The sequence below is a fragment of the Lissotriton vulgaris genome, chromosome 8, assembly GCF_964263255.1.
Source record: "Lissotriton vulgaris chromosome 8, aLisVul1.2, whole genome shotgun sequence".
In the NCBI taxonomy this organism is placed as follows: domain Eukaryota; kingdom Metazoa; phylum Chordata; class Amphibia; order Caudata; family Salamandridae; genus Lissotriton; species Lissotriton vulgaris.
Window position 1 is genome coordinate 1,419,945,714 of NC_141696.1, and position 20,424 is coordinate 1,419,966,137.

Sequence of the window (20,424 nt, forward strand, 5' to 3'; positions counted from 1 at the left end):
CGATATCTTGGTATTCAGGTACACTCGGACTCTGATGTTGTCTTCAGGGAAAATTATGGAGTGCTAGTTAGTAAAGTGGAGGAGGAGGTGGACAGCTGGATTAGTTTGCCATTGTCTCGCATGAGTAGAATCTCTATAATGAAAATGGTGGTACTCCCACGCTTTCGGTTTTTATTTACGAATATTCCAATGGTGCTCCCTAATATATTTTTTAAGAAGCCAACGACAAAAATGGGTAAATTGACATGGCCGGGAAAACAACCAAGGGTTGAATGGCAAATTCTTACATTGCCTTATCACATGAGGGGTGGAGGGGAGTGAATTAGGGGCACCAGACTTAGAACTTTATTATAGAGCAATGAAAAGTGCGCATGCTCATCAATGGATGCACGGCCCGTCAGACACTCCTCACTTGCGCATTGAAAGAGCTGTAGATTCTCCCCGACCGCTGCCCATGTTACTCTTTTCGTCACATGATTGTAGGACTGGGATACTTGACTCTATCAATGATAATACAATTCATGCATGGCACCACCTCTTAAAGTCACAAGCAGGGGCTATCCTGTATTGACCTCTAGCCCCAATAGAGTGGTGCCACTTGCTAGTTGCTACCCCCATGTAGGGGTAGTGGCGTCATTCGTTCGATTCATTCTATTAAGAGCAGTACGATAGGTAACTTGTTTGAGGGAGTCACAGCAAAAATTTGGGAAGACCTAGAACTGGAATACTCCACAGCTACGCTTCTTACTAAATTCCAATTTCATAGAACTAGGCAAGCATTGCACCAACTCTTGGGGAGTGACCTGGCGGAACCACCAGAACTGGCAGCCCTTTCATTTGTCGATACACCTAGGGGATTGGTGTCTAAAATCTATAAACTTATTATGTCTTATAGGGAGAACCACTTCACCAAAGCAAGCTTGGCAAAGAGATCTTAATAGGGAAATTGATGATGCCATGTGGACATATTGCTGCTCCAGTACAAAACGAGCGACCCTGAATGGTAGACACAGACTGATCCAGTTCAAATTTCTCCATAGAGTTTACTATAACCGTAACAGCTTTGCAGGTATGGCCTGAGAGACGACTCGAGATGCGAACACTGTGGAGAGCGGATAGCTGACTTCGTGCACATAACATGGTACTGTCCGGGGATAGCTAAGTTTTGGGAAACGGTTTCTCTGAACTGGCCGCGATGACAGGACAGACGCTGGAGCCGGAGCCGGCGCTTTCTCTTCTGGGGTACTCTAAACCTTTGCCTACAGGGCTGCAAAGATTAGTTGACATTGGGCTACTAATGGCCAAACGTGAGTTGTGATTTGTTGGTCGAAAGGACCGCTCCCTACAGCTACTCAGTGGGTGAAAGACATGCTATACTGCTGCACACAAACTGAGTACTATAGCGACCTCCTTCCTCCCCGCAATAGGCGCAATGGGCGCTGTATAGTGCAAGTAATGCTACTAAGGATGGGGGCACCATTACTGCAGAAGCAGAGGGTCAAGATATGGAGGTCCCCCTACCCCAACACATTGTGATTTGAGAGCGGGTCTGGGGTGGAATAATGGCCACATTGCAAACACGATGAGAGTGGGGTGCTATGTCAGACTCTATAAGCCCTGAGGACGGTAAGCAGTTTGTGGTATAATGTGTTGGCTTCTCAAGTTTAGAGGAAGCGCTCAGAATGTTGTAATAGGAAATGTAATTCTGAATGCCTATTGTGCCGTATTGCTTGGAATTGTGAGCCTGCTGAAAATTGCTGTAATTGTAATATCAACAGAACAGGATGGTGTCCTCTGTTTACTGCATTACCAAGATGTTAATGTTTCAATGCAAATAAAGAAATAATAAATAAATAAATAAATTAATAAATAAAACAGACCATGGTCAACAGTGTTCAATGAACTTCAATTCCCTCACCTCCCCTCTCCCACCTCCCTTTCCCAGACACACAGAGACTACACTTTCCAGACAAACAAATACATACAATACACTACCCTGGTAACTTAAAGCAGTTGTGCATCATCATTCAACTGGATTATAGGGTCAGTGACACCTGAAGTCACCATCTAGGACTATAATAATAGTTTAGTTCAGATTCTTCTAAAATGTGTAAGGCTTTCAAGCTCTTGGGACATTGTAATCCTCTGAAATAGGATGCTAGATACCTTACGAGCTGGCCCCTTTGTTTTTAGAATTCTTTCCTTGTCTTGGACAGTTTTAGATCATTTTTCCATGTCCATGATTCACCACAACCTACCCAACCACATGTTCTCTGAGGTTATGATGGGGGTTTCCCAGTGTGACAGGAAGTTTGTTTGGCTGGCAACAGTAAGAGTGAAATGGGTTTCCCTTTCCTATAATGTAGAGAATAAATTGTTTCTGTGGGCACCCCCTGAAATATCACTTCAGGTCTTTGTCATCTTCAATAGCCTGTACTACATATTGCCAAAAGGTTTTCAATTTGAGGAAGGACCATTCACTGTGTGTCAGGAAGACAATCCCTTCAGTATCTCTTCAGCAGGCTCAATAAAGCCAATTTAGCAGAGAATAGAACTAACCGTATCCGAATATTAAACAGAATTAACTTGCCACCCACATGATTCGCGACTAAGCTATTTCTAATTAAAGTACAAGCTACCTCTCTTACTCATCTTGAAATGGGAACCAAATCCTTGGTCGTCCATTGAAAAGCTAGAACAGTTTGAACAGTACCTCCACAGGTGACAATAACTGTTTCAAAGGGGGTTACATCTCTTAAAGCGGCATCCCTTTTATTTGGCTGTAGCACCCAGAGGTGGACTTGCTAGTAAAAAAGTGATCCCCAATCCTGTAAGCCACATTCTTCTCAGTTGATGGAAGAGGTCATCGCTCTTGCCTCAAACATCTCTCTCAGGGTGCGGCAATCCACTCCACACCATTGCAGAAAATTCCCAATCTCTCAGATAGGGTAGTTGTATGTGTGTCCACATAGTGGGGTAAAACTTTTGTGGAAAGAAGTAGGCCCCCCACGCAAGCCTATGCTATGTTAGGATGTCAGGGCTACACTTGTGATAAGGGCAATGACAAGTTGGACCTTCTTTGAGATTTCCATAGCCAGAGAATCTCCTAGAGATGACCTCCACTTAGCACATGGTCAAGGATATACCATTGTTTATCAGTTTCTTTCCTGGTCCAATCCACAAAGTATCGGAGATGAGCTGCATATACCCGAAATACCCTTGTTAGGTTGGGAGGAGCACTGGCGACAACTGATTCTTTAATTTGGCCAGATAAAAGCCATACAATTTCCTTGCAGATACTCTATGAATTCTTTTTGATATGTAAAGGAATTTTCTGAAAGAGGTACAGAATGTTAGGTCACATTGCCATCTTGACAGTCGTGATAAGGACCAGCCCAGACAGCATTTTGCCACTCCACCCAGGCAGGATCTTCTGCATATTCCATAGTGCAATATGCTTCTTAAGTTATTGTGAGTGACTTCCTCAGATCCAGGCTTAAGTAATTAACCGTCAACTATTGAGGGCCTCAGATTTGTTTCAATTTATTTTGAACTCTGATGCTTTTTGGTATTCCATCAAATCTGACATCATTGATGGCAGTGAGCTAGGATATGATCGTCAAATATGGTGAGCTTGAAATACATCACCTGTCAGTTTAAGCCCTTTGGTTATTGGTTGGAACAGATACTTTGCATTATTGTTTCTAGTGTTGGAGCAAAGAGGAGTGATGAGAGAGGAGCGCCCTATCCGATGCCTCTTTTAATGTGGAGTCACTTGGAAAGCTTGCCATTAACCCTGATCTTCGTGTGTGGAGCCACCATCCTACCATTATCCCTACCTGCATAAAGTCCCCAGTGCAAAACCCTCTCAGGGTGTCGTACATTAAGTAGCAATCTACCCTGTCAAACACTTTTTCTGGGAGATTAGGACTTCGTTTCTATAGGCCCTGCTGCTCAGGTCTATGAGGTGTAAGGTTTTCTTAGTGATGCTGCTGGTTTGACTGCCAACTATAAATTATGACAGTTCTGGATGTATCATTGTTCTAAGTAGCATTTGCAACCTTGTCACCACTACACTGGAAAAAGATTTTAGCATATAGGTTGACCAGAGAAATCAACCTAGAAGAAGCAGAACTATTCAGTGGTGTTCCTGGTTTAGAAAATCTATGACATCTATGTCAACATCCAGGGGGTTTCTCTGTAATGAACCTCCATGTAGACTTGCATCAATAACAGTAGCACCTGAGTGGTAAATATCTCATACAATAAGGTAGTTTAGCCATCTGGGCACAGGGCTTTGGAGAGAGTATATCTTCTATCGCAATAGGCCTAACCAGTTTGTCTTTAGAAGCTGCAGGTATCTTGGGGAGGTTAGTATTCTTTGGGCTCAGGTGGCCTTGGGCCAACGGCTAAGTCTTTTTCATATAGGGGGCTGTAAAAAAATCTGAAAAAGATTTGCCTTATTGGCATCAATCGTAGCGATCACTTTATTGGTGTCAGTAGTAATCACTTCCTCTCCATCCCTGACCTCTACCATGTGACTTTTAACCTGCTTAGGTCGAAGTAGGATTACAAGCAATTTGATGAGCTTGTTGCCCAGAGAGTAAAACTGGTTGTGGAGCTTTGCTAGGAAAAAGCTCACTTGATTTCAAGTAGTTTAATGTATCCCTTCACCTTAATCACTCTCCTCCAAGTCTTCTGCTATTGAGTGCACTTATGTGCCTCCTTCAGCTCAAGCCTCAGCTGAAGCAGGTGGAGATTTCTAGTTTTTTTCCAAATGATTTGCTTAGGCAAATAAGGTTTCTCGCACAGTGGCAGCTGGTATCTGAAGGCGGTGGGAGGCGCAGTTTAGTGGGGGGTGGGGAAATTAATTGAAGATTTTAATACTAATTCACCTGTCTGCCGCCCACCACTTGAAGTTGAAGTTAAAAAGACTTATAGATCGCTCGGTCACCAGTCGGTTTCATGGTGCTAAGGACATGGACCCGGAAATGTGGAACGAAGATAACTAGGGTGAGAAAGCTCGTGAGAAAAGGAAGGTCTTCAAGGCTTTGCGGAAATCATGGTAATTGGGGGAAGACCTGATGAGCAAAGGGAGGGAGTTCCAGAAGAGTGGAGCCAAGATGGAAAACTTCAGGCCACCTGATCTTTACTTTTTTTAAAAAGGAACAAAAAGCAGAAGCGGAGTAGACGAGTGTAAGTCTCGGATGGGGGTGTAAGCTTTGATTTGAGATTTTATAAAATCGGGTGCAGTACCCACTAAAGCCTGAAAAGTCAGACATCCCATCTTGAAGAGAGCACGCTCCTGAATGGGGAGCCAATGTAGCGTTTTAAGGAGAGGGGAAACATGATGAGATTTGGGAAGTTTGTAAAGAGGTCGGGCTACATGATTTTGGATGAGTTGAAGACGACGGAGATCATGCCCAGGGATGCTGGAATACAGGACATTGCCATAGTCAAGTCGAGACAGGACCATGGCCAAATGAATAAGTTTAAGGGCTGAAAAGGAAAAGAAAACGGGAAATTTTGCGGATTGTACGGAGAGTTAAAAAGCAGGACGAAACAACAGTGCTAACCTGGGAATGCAGAGTGAGGTTGCTGTTAATTTTGATCCCTAGTGTTTTAACAGAAGGGGACGGTAAGGGGGAGGGGCCAAGAGTGGAAGACCAAAACAGAGGTGTCCAGGGACTGGAGCTGCCACCTGCAAGTACTAATTCAGTCTTATCGGGGTTTAACCTCAGGTGGTTGCAGTTCATCCAGTCCCTGATGAAAATCATGATCTACTGAAAATTGTGAATGGAACCAGGGGGAAGAGGAAAGTTAAAAAATCAGCTGAAGGTCATCGACATAGTTAAACACCGTGACCTCCATCTGCTGCAACGCAAATATAAGAGGGAAAATATAGAGGTTAAAAAGAAGAGGGGAAAGAGAAGCGCCTTGAGGCACCCCGCAATTAACATTGCGCGGAGACGCAGAAAAGTCTGCCAGCTGGACGGCCTGGGTGCGATTCTTCAGAAAGGAAGTGAGCCAGGCCAGGGCAGGTCCTCTGACGCCGGCGCCCCCGACACGGTCGAGGAGGATGGAATGGTCAACCGTGTCGAAGGCAGCGGACAAATCGAGGAGAATCAAAGCCTGGGGTGTGTTCGCGTCCGCAACCCCCCCCCCCTCACCCCCCTCCCCCCGAGCTTGTCCAAGACGGAGAGGACGACTGACTCCGTAGAGTGACATGGTCGAAAGCCAGCCTGACAGGGGGCTAAGAAGCGGCTTTCCTCAATGAAGGAGCTGAGGGCTTTGGTGACGTGACATTCAAGGATCTTTCCTAGGAAAGGGAGGAGAGAAATGGGGCGGTAGTTGGGAAGAGAGGAAGGGTCCGCACCTGGCTTCTTAAGAATGGGAATTACAGTGGCGGATTTATGCACGCCAGGGACAATACCCTGACTAAGAGAATCATTCAGGAAAATTAAGGGAGGTAAAGGACAGGCAGAGAAGATCACTCTCAAAATTTATGGCGGGCAAATATCAGAAGGTGGTCCTGATTAGACCTTAACAAGCAGGTTAAGCAAAGTCTCCCTGCTAAGCAGAGGAAATTGATCTAAAAAAAACAGGGTTAGGCGGAGGTTGGGGACATTGGAAAGAGGGAGAGGGAATATTGGACTTAATGAGAGCGATTTTCTCAATAAAGTAATTATGGAGAGAATCGCAAAGGGACTGGGAAGGAACTGGTTTGGGGGCTGCCCGATCAGAAGATGCTAATTCCTGAACTATGGAAAAGATTTCCTTGGGTTGATTCTCGGCCAGTAAGATCTTGGAGGAAAAGTAATCAGTTTTTGCCTGCAGGATTGCTTTTTTATATTCTTGAAGGAGGGTAGAGAACTGTAGTTTAAGGATAGGGCAATACCTGAGCCTCCATGCGCGCTCTGCCTGCCGCAATGCAAGCTTTTGCTCTTAAGCTCAGCATTAAACCATCTGTTGGCATCATGGGCGCGTCTAGTTCTAACTCGCTTAAGGGGAGCCACCCGGTCGCATTCAGCAGAAAGCCATTTGTTAATATTGTCAGCTTGGGAAGAGCCAAGTAGGCCTGCGAGATTGGGGGCTGAGGCTGAGAAAGAGGAGCAGAGTGTTGGTAGATCGGTACGGTTCCAATTACGTGCCCAGGTATTACTCGGAAGAGGTGGTTTCCTGGTAAGACTTTGATCAAAAAGGAAAGAAATAAAACAATGATCACACCAGGAACAAGGTGTGACTAGCGGGGAAGAAATAGGAACATTAATAGACCAAACCGGATCTAACATATGGCCCTGAGTGTGGGTAGGGGGGTTAATGTGTGAAACGAAGTTGAGATTAAGAAACAACTCTGTAAATTTTTTGGACATAGTGTCCTCATGGGGGTCAGTGGGTCAAAAATTTAAATCTCCAAGTACCAGGACGGAGGAGTTGTTCACGACTAAGGTCGCCAGTAATTCCTGAACTGCAGGAATGAAGTGCGGCACAGGCTGCGGGGGACGGTAAATTTGTACGCAAGTGAGGGGGACCAGAAAGGAAACAGAACGGACGACCAAGAAATCAACCGCCATAATGGGGGGAAATGAAAAAGTTGAAAATGGAAATCAGAGCAGACTATCATGGCGACCCGCCTCCAACCTTCCCTGCAGGCCGATCGGCCCGAAGAGCATAATAGGAGGGAGGGAGAGCAGCCAGGACATCCGGCAAGGAGTCAGAGCAGAACCAAGTTTCTGTTAAAAACAGAAGGTCAGGTCTATGCGTGTCTAAAAAATTAAAAAGTTTGAGCTGGTGTTTAACTGCTGACCTAGTATTGAGGAGAAAGACTGGGATTGCGGGGGCAGAGTAAAGGGGTGGTGAGGAACCTGACATTATGGAAATAAGAGGGGAGACCGGTGGTTGCTCAACTTGAGGGGGAAAAGTGATGGGATTAGGTTGGTGCAAGCCAAGATTGTCAATATGCACAAGGGTAGTGGCACTTAGTGGCCAGGAGCCCTGTAAAGAGCACAGTTGCTCGGAGGAGTAAGTCAAAAAACGGGCATGATGATGGGCCCCTAGCCCCGGCTGGCCTCGGACGGGCGCAGACGGGCTTGCCTTGCGCGCATGAGGGGGGGTTTAAGTAGGTCACTAGCGCGAAAACTAGAGCGCTGACCTGTAGTGAGGCTCCCAAGATGGAGCCGACAACCCCGTCAGCCCTCCGAGTCAAGCGGCACCCAGCCGTGTCGGAACAGGGCTAGGGGAGCGGAGACCAGGTGAGGCAACACAAGAGAGTAAAAACAATGGTACAGTTTTAAAAATAAAGGCTTTGTACTGCCAAGCCAGCCGCCAGCCGCAGCGCGCTCACAGCTAGCTCAAACCCACTGCCACCGGGTTCTAAAGCGTCCGCTGCGCACATGCCTATGGGGGGCTAAAGTAGGTCACGAGCGCAAAAACTAGAGCGCTGACATGGAGTGAGGCTCCCAAGATCGTGCCGACAAACCCGTCAGCCCTCCGAGTCAAGCGGCACCCAGCCGTGTCGGAACCGGGCTAGGGGAGCGGAGACCAGGTGAGGCAACACAAGAGAGTAAAAACAATGGTACAGTTTTAAAAATAAAGGCTTTGTACTGCCAAGCCAGCCGCCAGCCGCAGTGCGCTCACAGCTAGCTAATTCACCTGTCTGCCACCCACCACTTCCTCTTGGTCCTTTCTGACCGCTTCCAGGGCAGAAAGCAGCAGGAAGGAAGCACCTGGCACCTAGCCTCCCGATAGCCAATTGCAAAAATGCAATGCAGCATTGTGATTGGGCACTCAGCCAGAGAATGGGAGGCTGGGTATGTCCTCCATGCAGGTTGTAATGCAGCCTGCATGGAGGATATGTAAAGTGCTCATGGCGGCCTGAGCACTTAGAGGGGCAAACCACTCCTCCCCTGCCATGTAAGCAGAGCAGCCTCGTCCCTAACGATGAGTTATCATTTTCCTTTTTAGACCTGCTCAGTGGGGCGACGCTCCTCCGCCTTAGCGGAGGAACCGCCACTGTTCTCATGATATGCCTACAGAGCATATCAGAGCGTGCATGCACTCACTTCATTGTTATTGTTGCAGATTTAGTGATATTAATGACTATGTATCTTTTAACAGACCTCATTAAGACGCCATGAGCTACTCTCTGTATGTGGGGCTATAGGTTATTTCCATACAGTAAGACAGGAGTACTTTGTCCGAACAGGGTTATAGGTTCCTGGATTATGTTGCGGACCATTTGGGATAATGGTATATCAAAGGGGATATTGCCTATCCTGGTATGACTTTTATGGGAAGCCAAGTAGTGTGAATATTCTACTCCAAAGGGGTGCCTGTATCTCTAACTATCTACCAAGCCCATGTCTTCGAGCTGGAATTTATCAGCCACAGAGATTCATATTGCTTTCCCAAACTTATTGTGGAACCTAGCCTATTCCCAATTCATGAGCATATTCAGATTGTCTCCCACCATCATGGGTTCCTCCATCTGTAGGTGAAATGTTTGCAGTAGAAAAGCTACTCCTGCCCAGTTTAGAACCTAGTCAAGCCCAATCAGCTTGGAGGAGATGGGTTTCCTGAAAGAGCCACACTTCAGTCTTTAGGAGTGGCAGTTCATGAAAATTATGTTTTTTCATGGGATAGTTAAGGCTGCTTACAATATAGAATGTTAATGTTAACCCCATCACCTGCCTATCGGTTGATGTAAGAAACTGTTTTCCATTGTTGGGGCTATATGTGTTGGTGCCGCCCACCTCTAGCGAAATTCCCTTCAACAGTTACTAAATTATAGCTTACTACGACAACTAACTAGTGATAACTCAGATAACAGAGGCCAGGCGGGCCAAAGATGCTCTCAGTGTTTGGGATTAACTTCAAACTTGTCTCCAAAGTGAAAGACATTTGGTAGGTTTCAGTTTGAAACAACACAACAATCTGCATCCCACAAACTACCAACGACTGTGGGACTGCAGTGGTAGCCCCCTGCACCTTTCAGACTGGGAAGATATACAAAAGAGGGACAATCCAAAGGTAGCAGCCTCACTTACTGCCAGTCTGGCATGTCACTGCAGGCGCAAACTCAGTTTGGTAACAGGCACACACAAGGGTGAGTGTCTGAAAAGTGTTAGCGCTCCGTCCATCATCTCCTTGTGTGTGCTTTGTTCGCCCTAAGTTGGCAGGATATGCCCAAACGTGGGTCCCTTGCTCACTTTTCCACTGGAGTCAAGCTAGCCTGGCTGATGAAGGGCAATACCCAGAAACCGTTCCCAGGATGCTTGTTTCCGGTCCAGGGAAGACATGGCTTGGCAGTTCGGGCAGGACTGTTCCCATGAGGCACAGGGTCAAGACTGATTTGCATATAGCTGCTTCTGAACTGAGGTGGAGAAGTGAGCTAAAGAATGGATTCAACCCAGTTCTGTGACTGGGGGCGAGTGTCTAAAAAGTTTCAGTGCTCTGTCCATCATCTCCTTGCGTTTGCTTTCTACACACAAGGGCCAAAGCAGACTCCACTGCAACCTTGAAGCTCTCAAAGACTATTGCCCCATTTGTGTTTCTTCTTACTGCACAGGGAGATTCGCCTCTGGGGTGCTTTCTCCACAGCTCCCAGTCCTGCTGGGTTCCAAAATGAAACTGGTCATTGAAGAGAGGGGTGACGCGGCCCCTTATCCGTCAGCTGCAGGCACAAACAGGGTAAGGATAGTGGACACCATGCCTGAAGGTGCCAAAGAACCCTGCAAGGCTCTACACTTGTTGATTTTCACAAGTCTTAAAGCGCAGGCCGGCTTGTGAGACCAGTCACTTCAGGCTGGTCCACCCGCTCAGCTCCTGCTGCATTTTCTAGTTTTCTATTCTGAGCACTTTTTTGTGCCGGCACTGGGCATTCGCAAACAGACATCCAGTTGGGGCCACCACCCAAAAGACAGCTGACTCCAACAGTAATGCTTTAAACCACTGCGGCTGCCATCTTGTTGCAGCCATGCTCCTCAGAATGGCTGGTTTTCAGTCTACATCAGCTTTTGGTGGGGCTGCCAAACCTTGCATCTGGGGCATTCTGCACTCGTAGAAATGGGCTCACTACGGAGGAGGGACTGGCTGCCCACGGAGGACGCACCGGACATTCGCTGCCTTCTCAGCACAAGTTCCAACCTGCATTCATTTTTTAAAGTCGATTAGTAGGCTAGCAACTAGATGCACAAGTGCTTGAGTAACCCTGGGAACATGTAGGTGAGATAAACTACTTTTAACTAGTACAGAGAATAAGGGATTGCACTAAGGAACATCAGATGCAAAAGGTTAGGTTGGTGCGTTCCGAGCTTCGAGCAAACATACATTCATGGACACTAGGGAAACCAGCCCAAACTGAAGGCTGCGCAGAAGGTTAGTTATAACCTACAGTCAATAAGTTAAGTTTCCTCCTCCTAAAGGCAGCTGGGCGCTAAATATGAAGTACATATCAATCTTAAAGAAAAGGAGATGGTACTAGATGGGTGCCTAGTGTACACTTTCTCAGCCTCCTTCCCTCTCACCTGCAGATTCACCTTCTTCTATAATCACAAGAGGCACTTCCGGTTTGGGGGCCTTTGGTTTCCTGTTCTTTCGTACCCTTCTCCTGGGTTCCTTGTTCACCTTGGCATCATGGGAATTCACCTGTGGCTCCTCGGTTGGAGTTGCTCCTTCCATCTGCATAACTGGGCTTTCAGTTGAGTTGGTCTGCGAGAATCCTTTAGCTTCTTCCAAATGACTCAGTAAGTGCTCTGATAATAAGAAACAGACACCCTGGATTTAAAATCTATAAGCATTTGCTCATTCTAGACAAGCCAAGGCTTCATGGTCCTTGAAGGAAGAGGTACTAAACTATACATTTTGAGTTAATACATTGCAGCTTCCATTTTACACTAACTAAACAAATATGAATAATGCATAAAACACATACTAATGATACTGCCCACTTACACAATCTTTTCTGAAGCGACTCCCCTCTAAGGGTTCATTTATTTCACTACTAGTCAATCTATAACGGTTCTCAATTTATACTGCTTTATGACCATGAAATGTACAGGTGAGCATGGGTCATAACGAGCAGTTAGCAACACCACTCAAGTGCTGTGTTTTGAGATAGCGGCCTATTTTGTCAATCTCATGTGTCCATCCATTTAAAGAACAATAATCTTTCACTGAGGCAGATCGAAAAAAAGGAAAGAACAGGATTTTGTCAATTTTAACTTTGAAAAGAAGTGCTGACAGAGAGATGGAGTGGAGCAGTTCGGAAAACCAGAGATGGAGATATGTGTCAAACAGAAAAATATAGAACTGAAGTATAAATGTGGAGTGCAAGGGAAAAAAGGTCAAGATGAAGACATAGAATGTATTGCAGCGGACCATTCCTAGAAATAGAAAATGGTTCTCTCCGAGAACTTACCATCTGGAAGTTCTTACACAGGAAGTGAGTGAGGTGGGACACATTGGAAGAAAGTTGAAGAGCAACATCTGCATCAGGCATCAATTACTTACAATAAAGGCATCTTTTCTCCCCAGACTTTGCTCTTGTATCATCAGACGTTTACACACCAGTTATCAGCTCAAACAGACCCCTTCGATAATATTCAATCTCTTGAAGGGAACCAGAGTTCCAGTTCCAAATGATCAAGGTAGAACTCGGCCTTTGAACAGTGCATTCACTGAGTCCGAATGTCAGAAAATCTCCACTTATTGGAGGACATCAAAACATTTTGGAGATCTGTTAGGTAACCGTGACATCACAAATTATCAAACATACAAAATTCCAAAGCAACAATTCTGCCATCATTGTGTATGGAGAGAAAGGACCGTAGGACATCTATTTCACATAAGGGACAATGTGATGGTTCTTTGGGTGCTTGACAAGAACTTGTAATGCTAAATCAAGAGGACAGGAGAAATTGGTGCTTATCCCAGCTGGAGAGATTTTATGCAGAAGTCTGTGAACGTCTTTGCCTAGTTTGAGCTTTGTTGTGAAGGAATATCTTTTTGGTATTGCTTGTTATTTGTCTTGAACCTCTAAATTTGTTTGGGAAACATCTCCAAATCTACAGTATTAATTATTTTGGCTTCTGACGTTGCTAGTACAGAAAGATGTTCAAGTAAAAGTAAGACTTTAAATATTTAACTGTACATCAGCACGAGAACTTCAAAGTGAAACCACAGAGACCATCCTCATGTGAACCCATCTCAGTATCCATGGGCAGTTAAGTCCGTCTGGTCAGCTGCCACACTGATGATTTGCCTAGATGAGGCCTTCATTCTCCCTCTTGTGTAGAGAAGTTCTGCAGAGAAATTATGCTCCAATTCCCAAAGCTACTAGACCCATTGTTTAAAAACACCATAATATTTAATGTTCTATTACATAAGTGCTATTTCAGTATATAAAGTGCAGAAATTGTTGTGGCAAGTGGCCACACTAAACACCATCTAATTATGCGACCCTAGTATTCTTTATTATTTTCTCTAATAGAAATCTTACAACTATACATCACAAACGTCAAATTGTTATGTTTAACAAACGTACTTTTAATGTACAAATGCATGTAATTCAGTCAACATTGCCTGTAGGTAAGCTACAAAACTAGGTCTTATATCAAAATAGAGCATTTACTTTTAAAAAAGGAGATTATAAAGTTTTCCATGATCCTGCTCATGGGTAGGACTAATAAATGTTTATAATCATTAATTGAGCAAATGTAACAGAGAACAAGAAATAGAGGAAAAAGACACCAAAAAAGTGATGGCAAGGTGGGTGAGTTTTTACTAATGAATAGTTGTGCTATGCCATATATGAAAATAGTTTTTCTGAATCCAATAAAAAGCAAAAGGAGGGTTATAACAATATCATAGTGATATTTTGAACAAAGTCTTTGCCTTTTAATTGGCCAAACATACACTACTCTGAAAGGATATAGTTAATCCTTGAATTGAAATAAATCTACAATGTAAGGTTTACTGAAAGACAATGTCGCAAAAATTAATATATCGAGATTGAAAGGCCACATGATGCTCTCCATCAATTGATAGATATAAATAAAATCAATCCGTCAGACTTTGCAATCGTACATAGGATGGGGTTTTGGGGATGAAAAGGCAGTGCACAGTAGATCCAGGATGGATGCTAAAAACTTGAACAGTAATTATCTACAAGAATGTCAATGAACTTCCTCTGTGCATCCCATCCAAACCCAAACCTATGCTCCTATCAGAAATCATCAATAATTCAACTACTTTTACTTATGTGAGAGAGGCTATATTTCTCTGGGAGTGTTTTCTGGCATCCTTCTTTACCTGTCAGTCGATGTGGTTCTATAAAGGTAGCTGAGCACACTTTACATGTCCACTCGCTGATATCCGCATCCAAAGAGGTGCTGCGCTCCGTGAAACTGGTTTGCGAAGTACTTTGACGTCCTAACAAACACACAAGGCATCATGCCAATAAATACTGTACTTTTTAATTGAAAATAATATGGACTATAATATTAAGAATCTGCATAGAATTCTCCAAATCTAAGTATAGTTTTCATCAATGCTCACCAATGTACTCCACATTTACATGTCTGTGAAAATTATCAAATCAAGTACATGACAAACAACTGGTGAACTGTATTGGAAAGTTATTGTATTCACAATGTAAGTCACTTGATGCCAACGGTGGAATATATATATATTTTTAAACTCTAAATCTGCAACATTGTAAGAGATATGTACCTATGGTTATCACATGCAGTTGTGCACAGGCTGCACTACCTGAAAGAATTTCTGTAACTTTTTAAGTAATGGCAAAATACTTTGGCTGTATGCATGTGCTGCAGAAATGTGTGTAACCTGCAGGTGACCGCTTCAGCTTTTCATCTTTCAGATGTAAACAAAACAAGCACAGTTGTAATATAGTCACATTTACTTCCGCCTCTATCGAGTACAAATCAGAAAGAGCTAGGTTAACAAGTGAGATTTCTGGGGATCCTGGAGAAGTGAGTGGCTACTAAACAGTATTCTGTGTGGGTATGGTAGTTTACCACTGTTGTCCCTGAGTCACAATACTATTGCAATCCAACTGGATAACCAATTACTTCCTTTGGGCTCTCAACTGCCTCGATGTAGCAATGACAAAATGTCACGGTCTACTTTAGGAGGTAGCAGATGTTAGAACTCTGATTTTAAGAAAACAGATGACAACTCAATAACTTTATTGTCTAGGTAGCGCTCGGTCTTACAGACACAGGATATTTTATTTAGAGATCGGTAAAGAAAATAAATAGCATTTACACACAAAAGGTTTTTTTGGGGTCAAAGTTGTCTTTATTACTTTCAAATAGGCATGTATTACAAAAAAAGTATTTGGTTCAATTCCTACAGAGAATCCATGAGTAATTTCAAAGCTACAGTGCTTGCAAAATTGAATCAACCAATTGCTAGCGTTAAACAGGTTGTCCATAATAAAAGTGTAGAAACAGAATACCCCAAAAAGAAAGTTCACTAACTCACTCCCTCCAACCAAGCTAGCTCCCTCAAATAAACAGACGTAATACATGGGTACATCATTGAAACAAGTGAGATTTTGGTTCTGGTAAGGGACATCAACAAAAGGTATTGGGATATCGAGTCACCTCTTGTTCACTCGCACCTCCCCTAGGGAACAGCACAATCAGAATTTCAATACGTTCTAGTGGGGCACACCCATAAGGGCAGGCATATCGATAGATAGCTTTCTAAGGTGCCGCAGACATATTAAAAGTGTTTATAGGAGTCTGTGACTCCGTGAGCATATCTGCCATGTGCTCCATCGTTATAGGTGATGGGTGTGATTTGGTCAGATTAATGCTGAACCCCACCAAACTTTCAAAGCGGCGTAACTCCTCCTGTGTGGGTTACAAGGAAGCCTGGGGCAAGGTCAAAGACACCAGGATATCGTCTGCGAAAAGCAACATTTTGTATTCCATAGCTGCAAAGTTGATACCCTGAATTTGAGGGGTTAAATGTATTTTGGCTGCAAACGGTTTAAAGCTTAAAGCAAATCATAGGGGCTATAGTGGACACCCCGGTCTTGTCCCCCACACAAGAGGGAATGCGTTCGAGCGCACCCCATTGACTAACACCCAGGCTTTGGGTCCTGAGTAGTTGGCTTTAATCTTATTGAGAAACCATTCGCAGAATCCAAATAAGAAACCAATAGGACTGCCAGTTTGACTTTTTAGAAAACTTCTCAATCAGATGTACTGCTCTTCGGATATCATCATGCGTTTGTCTGCCTTTGATAAAACCAGACTGTAGGTCATCCAATCGAGCTATCATAACAACTCGTAAGAGAGGGTCCGAGGGAGGTGTTTAATGACCAAACAGGCTAATACCCCCTGTGTAACTACCTTAATGACAACAAAGCCTGTAGGTCAAGTGGAGCTGAGAAATACCATTTAACACTGGTGAAGTATGCAGAAAAAAGTAATTCGAAAAAAGGGGGGACTGTCAACTGTTACTGATTAAGTCCTATCAGCCCACCTGATGGCGGAGCCTCATCATCTAGGACTTCCAAAACCAGGTCTGTGTGCAATTACCCAGTTAGATATCAGCAATGCATCACAAGACCAAGGTATGGTTACCACAGTTGTAAGTCCTGATAGTGGGACTGATATGTGCAGTGCAAAAAATTCAAAAAAAGTGAAGTGCATTAAAATGGCTATCAAAGCAAACAAAGACCTTTAATAGTGTTTGCCTGGATGTCAGATTAAAATAGTGGACTGACAGTGTAAAAGAATCACTGTGTAGCTTGCTTGGTGGAAATCAAGACAAAGATCTATACAGGGCCGACATGTTTCTGCCTTATCGTGAAGTATCACTGGCATTCGTCAGGGCCAAGCTATAATCTGCTACTGCAAAGGCACTATGATATGTGCTCAACTAAGAAAAAGAAAATGAACATAATAGTGATCAATTGGAAACCGTCCTACCACATCTTCTCAATATTGTGCTGTTGATGCGATAGGTCATTCCCATCAGTTTATGGGAAGTGGACCTCACCTCACCCGGCAACTGCTCGGACAAATAAGGCCCCGCTCTGTCCGTCGGTACCTTGCGGCGAAATCACGAGCCGAAAGGGAGGTCTCCTGTCAGTCCACTATTTTAATCTGACATCCAGGCAAACACTATTAAAGGTCTTTGTTTGCTTTGATAGCCATTTTAATGCACTTCACTTTTTTTGAATTTTTTGCACTGCACATATCAGTCCCACTATCAGGACTTACAACTGTGGTAACCATACCTTGGTCTTGTGATGCATTGCTGATATCTAACTGGGTAATTGCACACAGACCTGGTTTTGGAAGTCCTAGATGATGAGGCTCCGCCATCAGGTGGGCTGATAGGACTTAATCAGTAACAGTTGACAGTCCCCCCCTTTTTTCGAATTACTTTTTTCTGCATACTTCACCAGTGTTAAATGGTATTTCTCAGCTCCACTTGACCTACAGGCTTTGTTGTCATTAACATCCAATCGAGCTGCCAGAATTTTTTAGTATAGTTTAGCATCAAGGTTTAGAAGTGCTAAGGAGCAATGAGAGCCACACTCCTTAGGGCCTTTGCGCCCGTATAGGCCATATGATTGAAAAGTGAAACCAAATGGGAGAGAAGTTCTATAGTAAATGTCTTATAAAACTGGGCCGTCAGCCCATCAAGGCCTGGTGATTTTAGATGTTTTGCGGACCTCTTCCTCTGTGATAGAAGTCCAAATGAATTTTTTGTGAGGTCTTAGACCTGAGGCAGGGTTATATCATTCATAAAGTCAAGCTGCAGTTGTTAGTCTGCCTTCCGAGCTGCATATAAAGATTGGGATAAGTTTCCAAAAATGTATGCTTTCTGCAGGTCTCGGGTTGTGACCCCTCCCTCTTCTCGCTAGATTTCCCCCTATATACTTCTTGTTCTTCACCCTTAGTTGCCTTGCTAAGTGAGATCCCACTTTGTTCCCCTGCTCATATGGAGGTGGAGAAGGACGAGCTCCGCTCGGTTATTGTATATTGCATTGAACTTAAGCCTGGGCAAAGTAACACTTTTCGGAGGAGGAAGAGTTTGGCTATCTTCATGGGTCCTCTCCTCTGCTCTCCCTCGTGTCTGTCTTTCTTAGCCCTTAGCTTGTTGAGGGAGTAATTGAATGCTATGCAATGCAACTGCATCACTGCTTTAAAGGCGTTCCAGTTATTAGATGGGGAGGTTAGTGCAGATTATTTTCCTGAAATAAATAATTTATGATTTTCCTTAGGTTGTCTCTCATTAATCTGTCTGGAATTAAAGACCCAGAGATGAACCATCACAAGTACTTAGGGGGCAAATGAGGGGGCTCTCCAGTCGAGGCTTAGGAATGCTGGTGCTTGGTCCGACAGCGCTAAAGGATGAAAAGTGGCAGCGTTTGAGGCCTGTCCAGGGCATTGCTCACAAAAACACAGTCCAGGCGTGAGTAGCTTCGGTGTGAGTGTGAAAAGAAAGTGTAGGCCTGATCATTCAGGAGTAGTGTGCACCATGTGTCCAACAACCCGAACTCTCCAAATGCCTTTTTTAAAACCTTGGGACAGCTCCCTGTGACAGACCGATGGGGGTGGGGGCTATCTAGCCCCAAGTCGGAAGTGAGATTGAAATCACCCACAACTAGTATCTTTCCCTCTGCAAAACCTCCCAATACTGACAGAAATGTGTAAAAAAATGTGGCTTGATTGGCAGTGAGCATGGCAAAAGTACACAAGCGTCCCCGTATCAGGTCTTTCACCATGACATACCTCCAGCTGTCTTACAACCCTCTGATTTAAATTGCAATGATGAGTGAGTAAAGAGTGCCACCACATTATGTTTGAAAGTTATACATCATTGGGTAATTCCTGTGTCTCAAGTGGTGTTATACTGAACGTTTGAGCCAGGTTTCTTGGAGTGCCACAGCATCAGGTCTTTTGTCAGCGACATACTGTAGGAAGCTGGCTCTGTATAGACTATACCAAAACGAGGTATAGTGTGCACAGAGTCCAGCAGAACTTCAAAAGTTAGGCAGAGGTAAAAGTAGATAGCGCCTTACTCTCTATTTGTGGTAGTGTGGGCGAGCAGTAAGGCTTCATCAAAGGGTAGTGTTAAGCATTTGTTGCAAATGTTGCCACACACTCAAAGTCTGAACTCAGACCAATTGATTTGTATAAAAATATTAAGTTATTTTATTTCTAGAACCAAGCCGCAGGTCAGTGGAAAAATGCTTTGCAAAATCTTATGCAGTGTTTTACAGTTGAATGTAGGTTTAAATGTAGTTGATTGAATTACGGGTAAGTCAATGTTTCGAAATTACTTTCCAGTTACTTTGTACGTTACTTTTTAGATTACTTTTTAAGTTACTTTTTCTACTCGGTTTGATATACCAAGATATCACTCTGGGGGGGGGGGGGCGTGGCTCAAAGTGTCAAGATGGCGGTTGCACTCTAAGAGTGCTCCGGACCCCTCAGTCATTTGCTCCAACCTACTACACCATTGGCAGCCATCCTATAACCCTACAACATTGCCAGCAATCGTAACTAACCTGGGCCACCTAACTGTGCTGTGACATCGCGGAGCCCAAAGCAGTGGCAAACTTTGGGTCCAAGTTTCCAGGCCAGCCTGCATCTAGCATGGCAGCACCCGCTTAGCCGAGACCTGCACCTGGCACTGGGAGCTGCTCTTGCCCCCATCCTCGTTGTGGCCCTGGGGTGAGGCCCTAAGATCGGATCACCGGAGCAGATACCTGCAGTTGCCACTGAGACCGAGTCCACAGGAGGTGAGCCGGGAGATCAGCTGCAACGCCGCGCAGTGGGGACACTCTGGGTGGGCCTTCCCCTCCTGCTGCCGAGATCCTGTGGCCCACAAACACCGATCACATCCACTGAAGCCCCGCTGAAGGTCCCCTACAGTGACTGCCCTCCGGCTCGACGACCGGCGGGACTCTGAGCCTGCCAACACGGAGATCCGCCTGCCACCTGTACCTCCCCCGGCATAGTGATTCTGCCTGAGAGATTGGGAGGAAAGGAGGGCCCGCCCCAGTCTAGGGGCTCCCGAGGAGGCTTTGGGTGGCCGAAGTCTCTGAACCTGGCAGCTCCTTAATGGCAAAACCGGGAGGGAACAGCAGAGGTCTCCTGTTACCGGCACTCTGCCCAATTGCACGCCTAATGGTCCGAGACCCTACCTAGCTTGAGATATACCCGGCCATGAATTAATAGAGGGTGGCAGACCATGACAAACACGGGCACGCCGGAGGACCCAATCCCAGTGCCGCAGGTCCAGCTAAGGGAGTCATTGGACTGGGCACCCTAAACAGTCTAGAGTGGCAAAGACTGGGAGACGGTGAGCGAGGGGGTCTACTGTAAGATTGTGCAGTAGCGGCCCTTTGGGGGGACTCCCCCTCCTCTC

The 20,424-nt window shown here is 44.8% G+C and overlaps 1 protein-coding gene across 3 annotated transcripts in view; it reads right to left on the reverse strand.

The window, feature by feature from the left end:
- PRDM15 (PR/SET domain 15) overlaps window positions 1–20,424 on the reverse strand; it is a 502,608-nt gene that overhangs the window by 390,244 nt on the left and 91,940 nt on the right. For 2 of the 3 annotated variants that reach the window (XM_086935443.1, XM_086935442.1), the window contains exon 8: window positions 11,526–11,753. In XM_086935443.1, the coding sequence (XP_086791569.1) occupies window positions 11,526–11,753 (228 nt within the window). Of the gene's footprint in view, window positions 1–11,525; window positions 11,754–14,310; window positions 14,431–20,424 lie in introns of all 3 variants that reach the window. The other variant, XM_086935441.1, reaches the window with a different exon arrangement.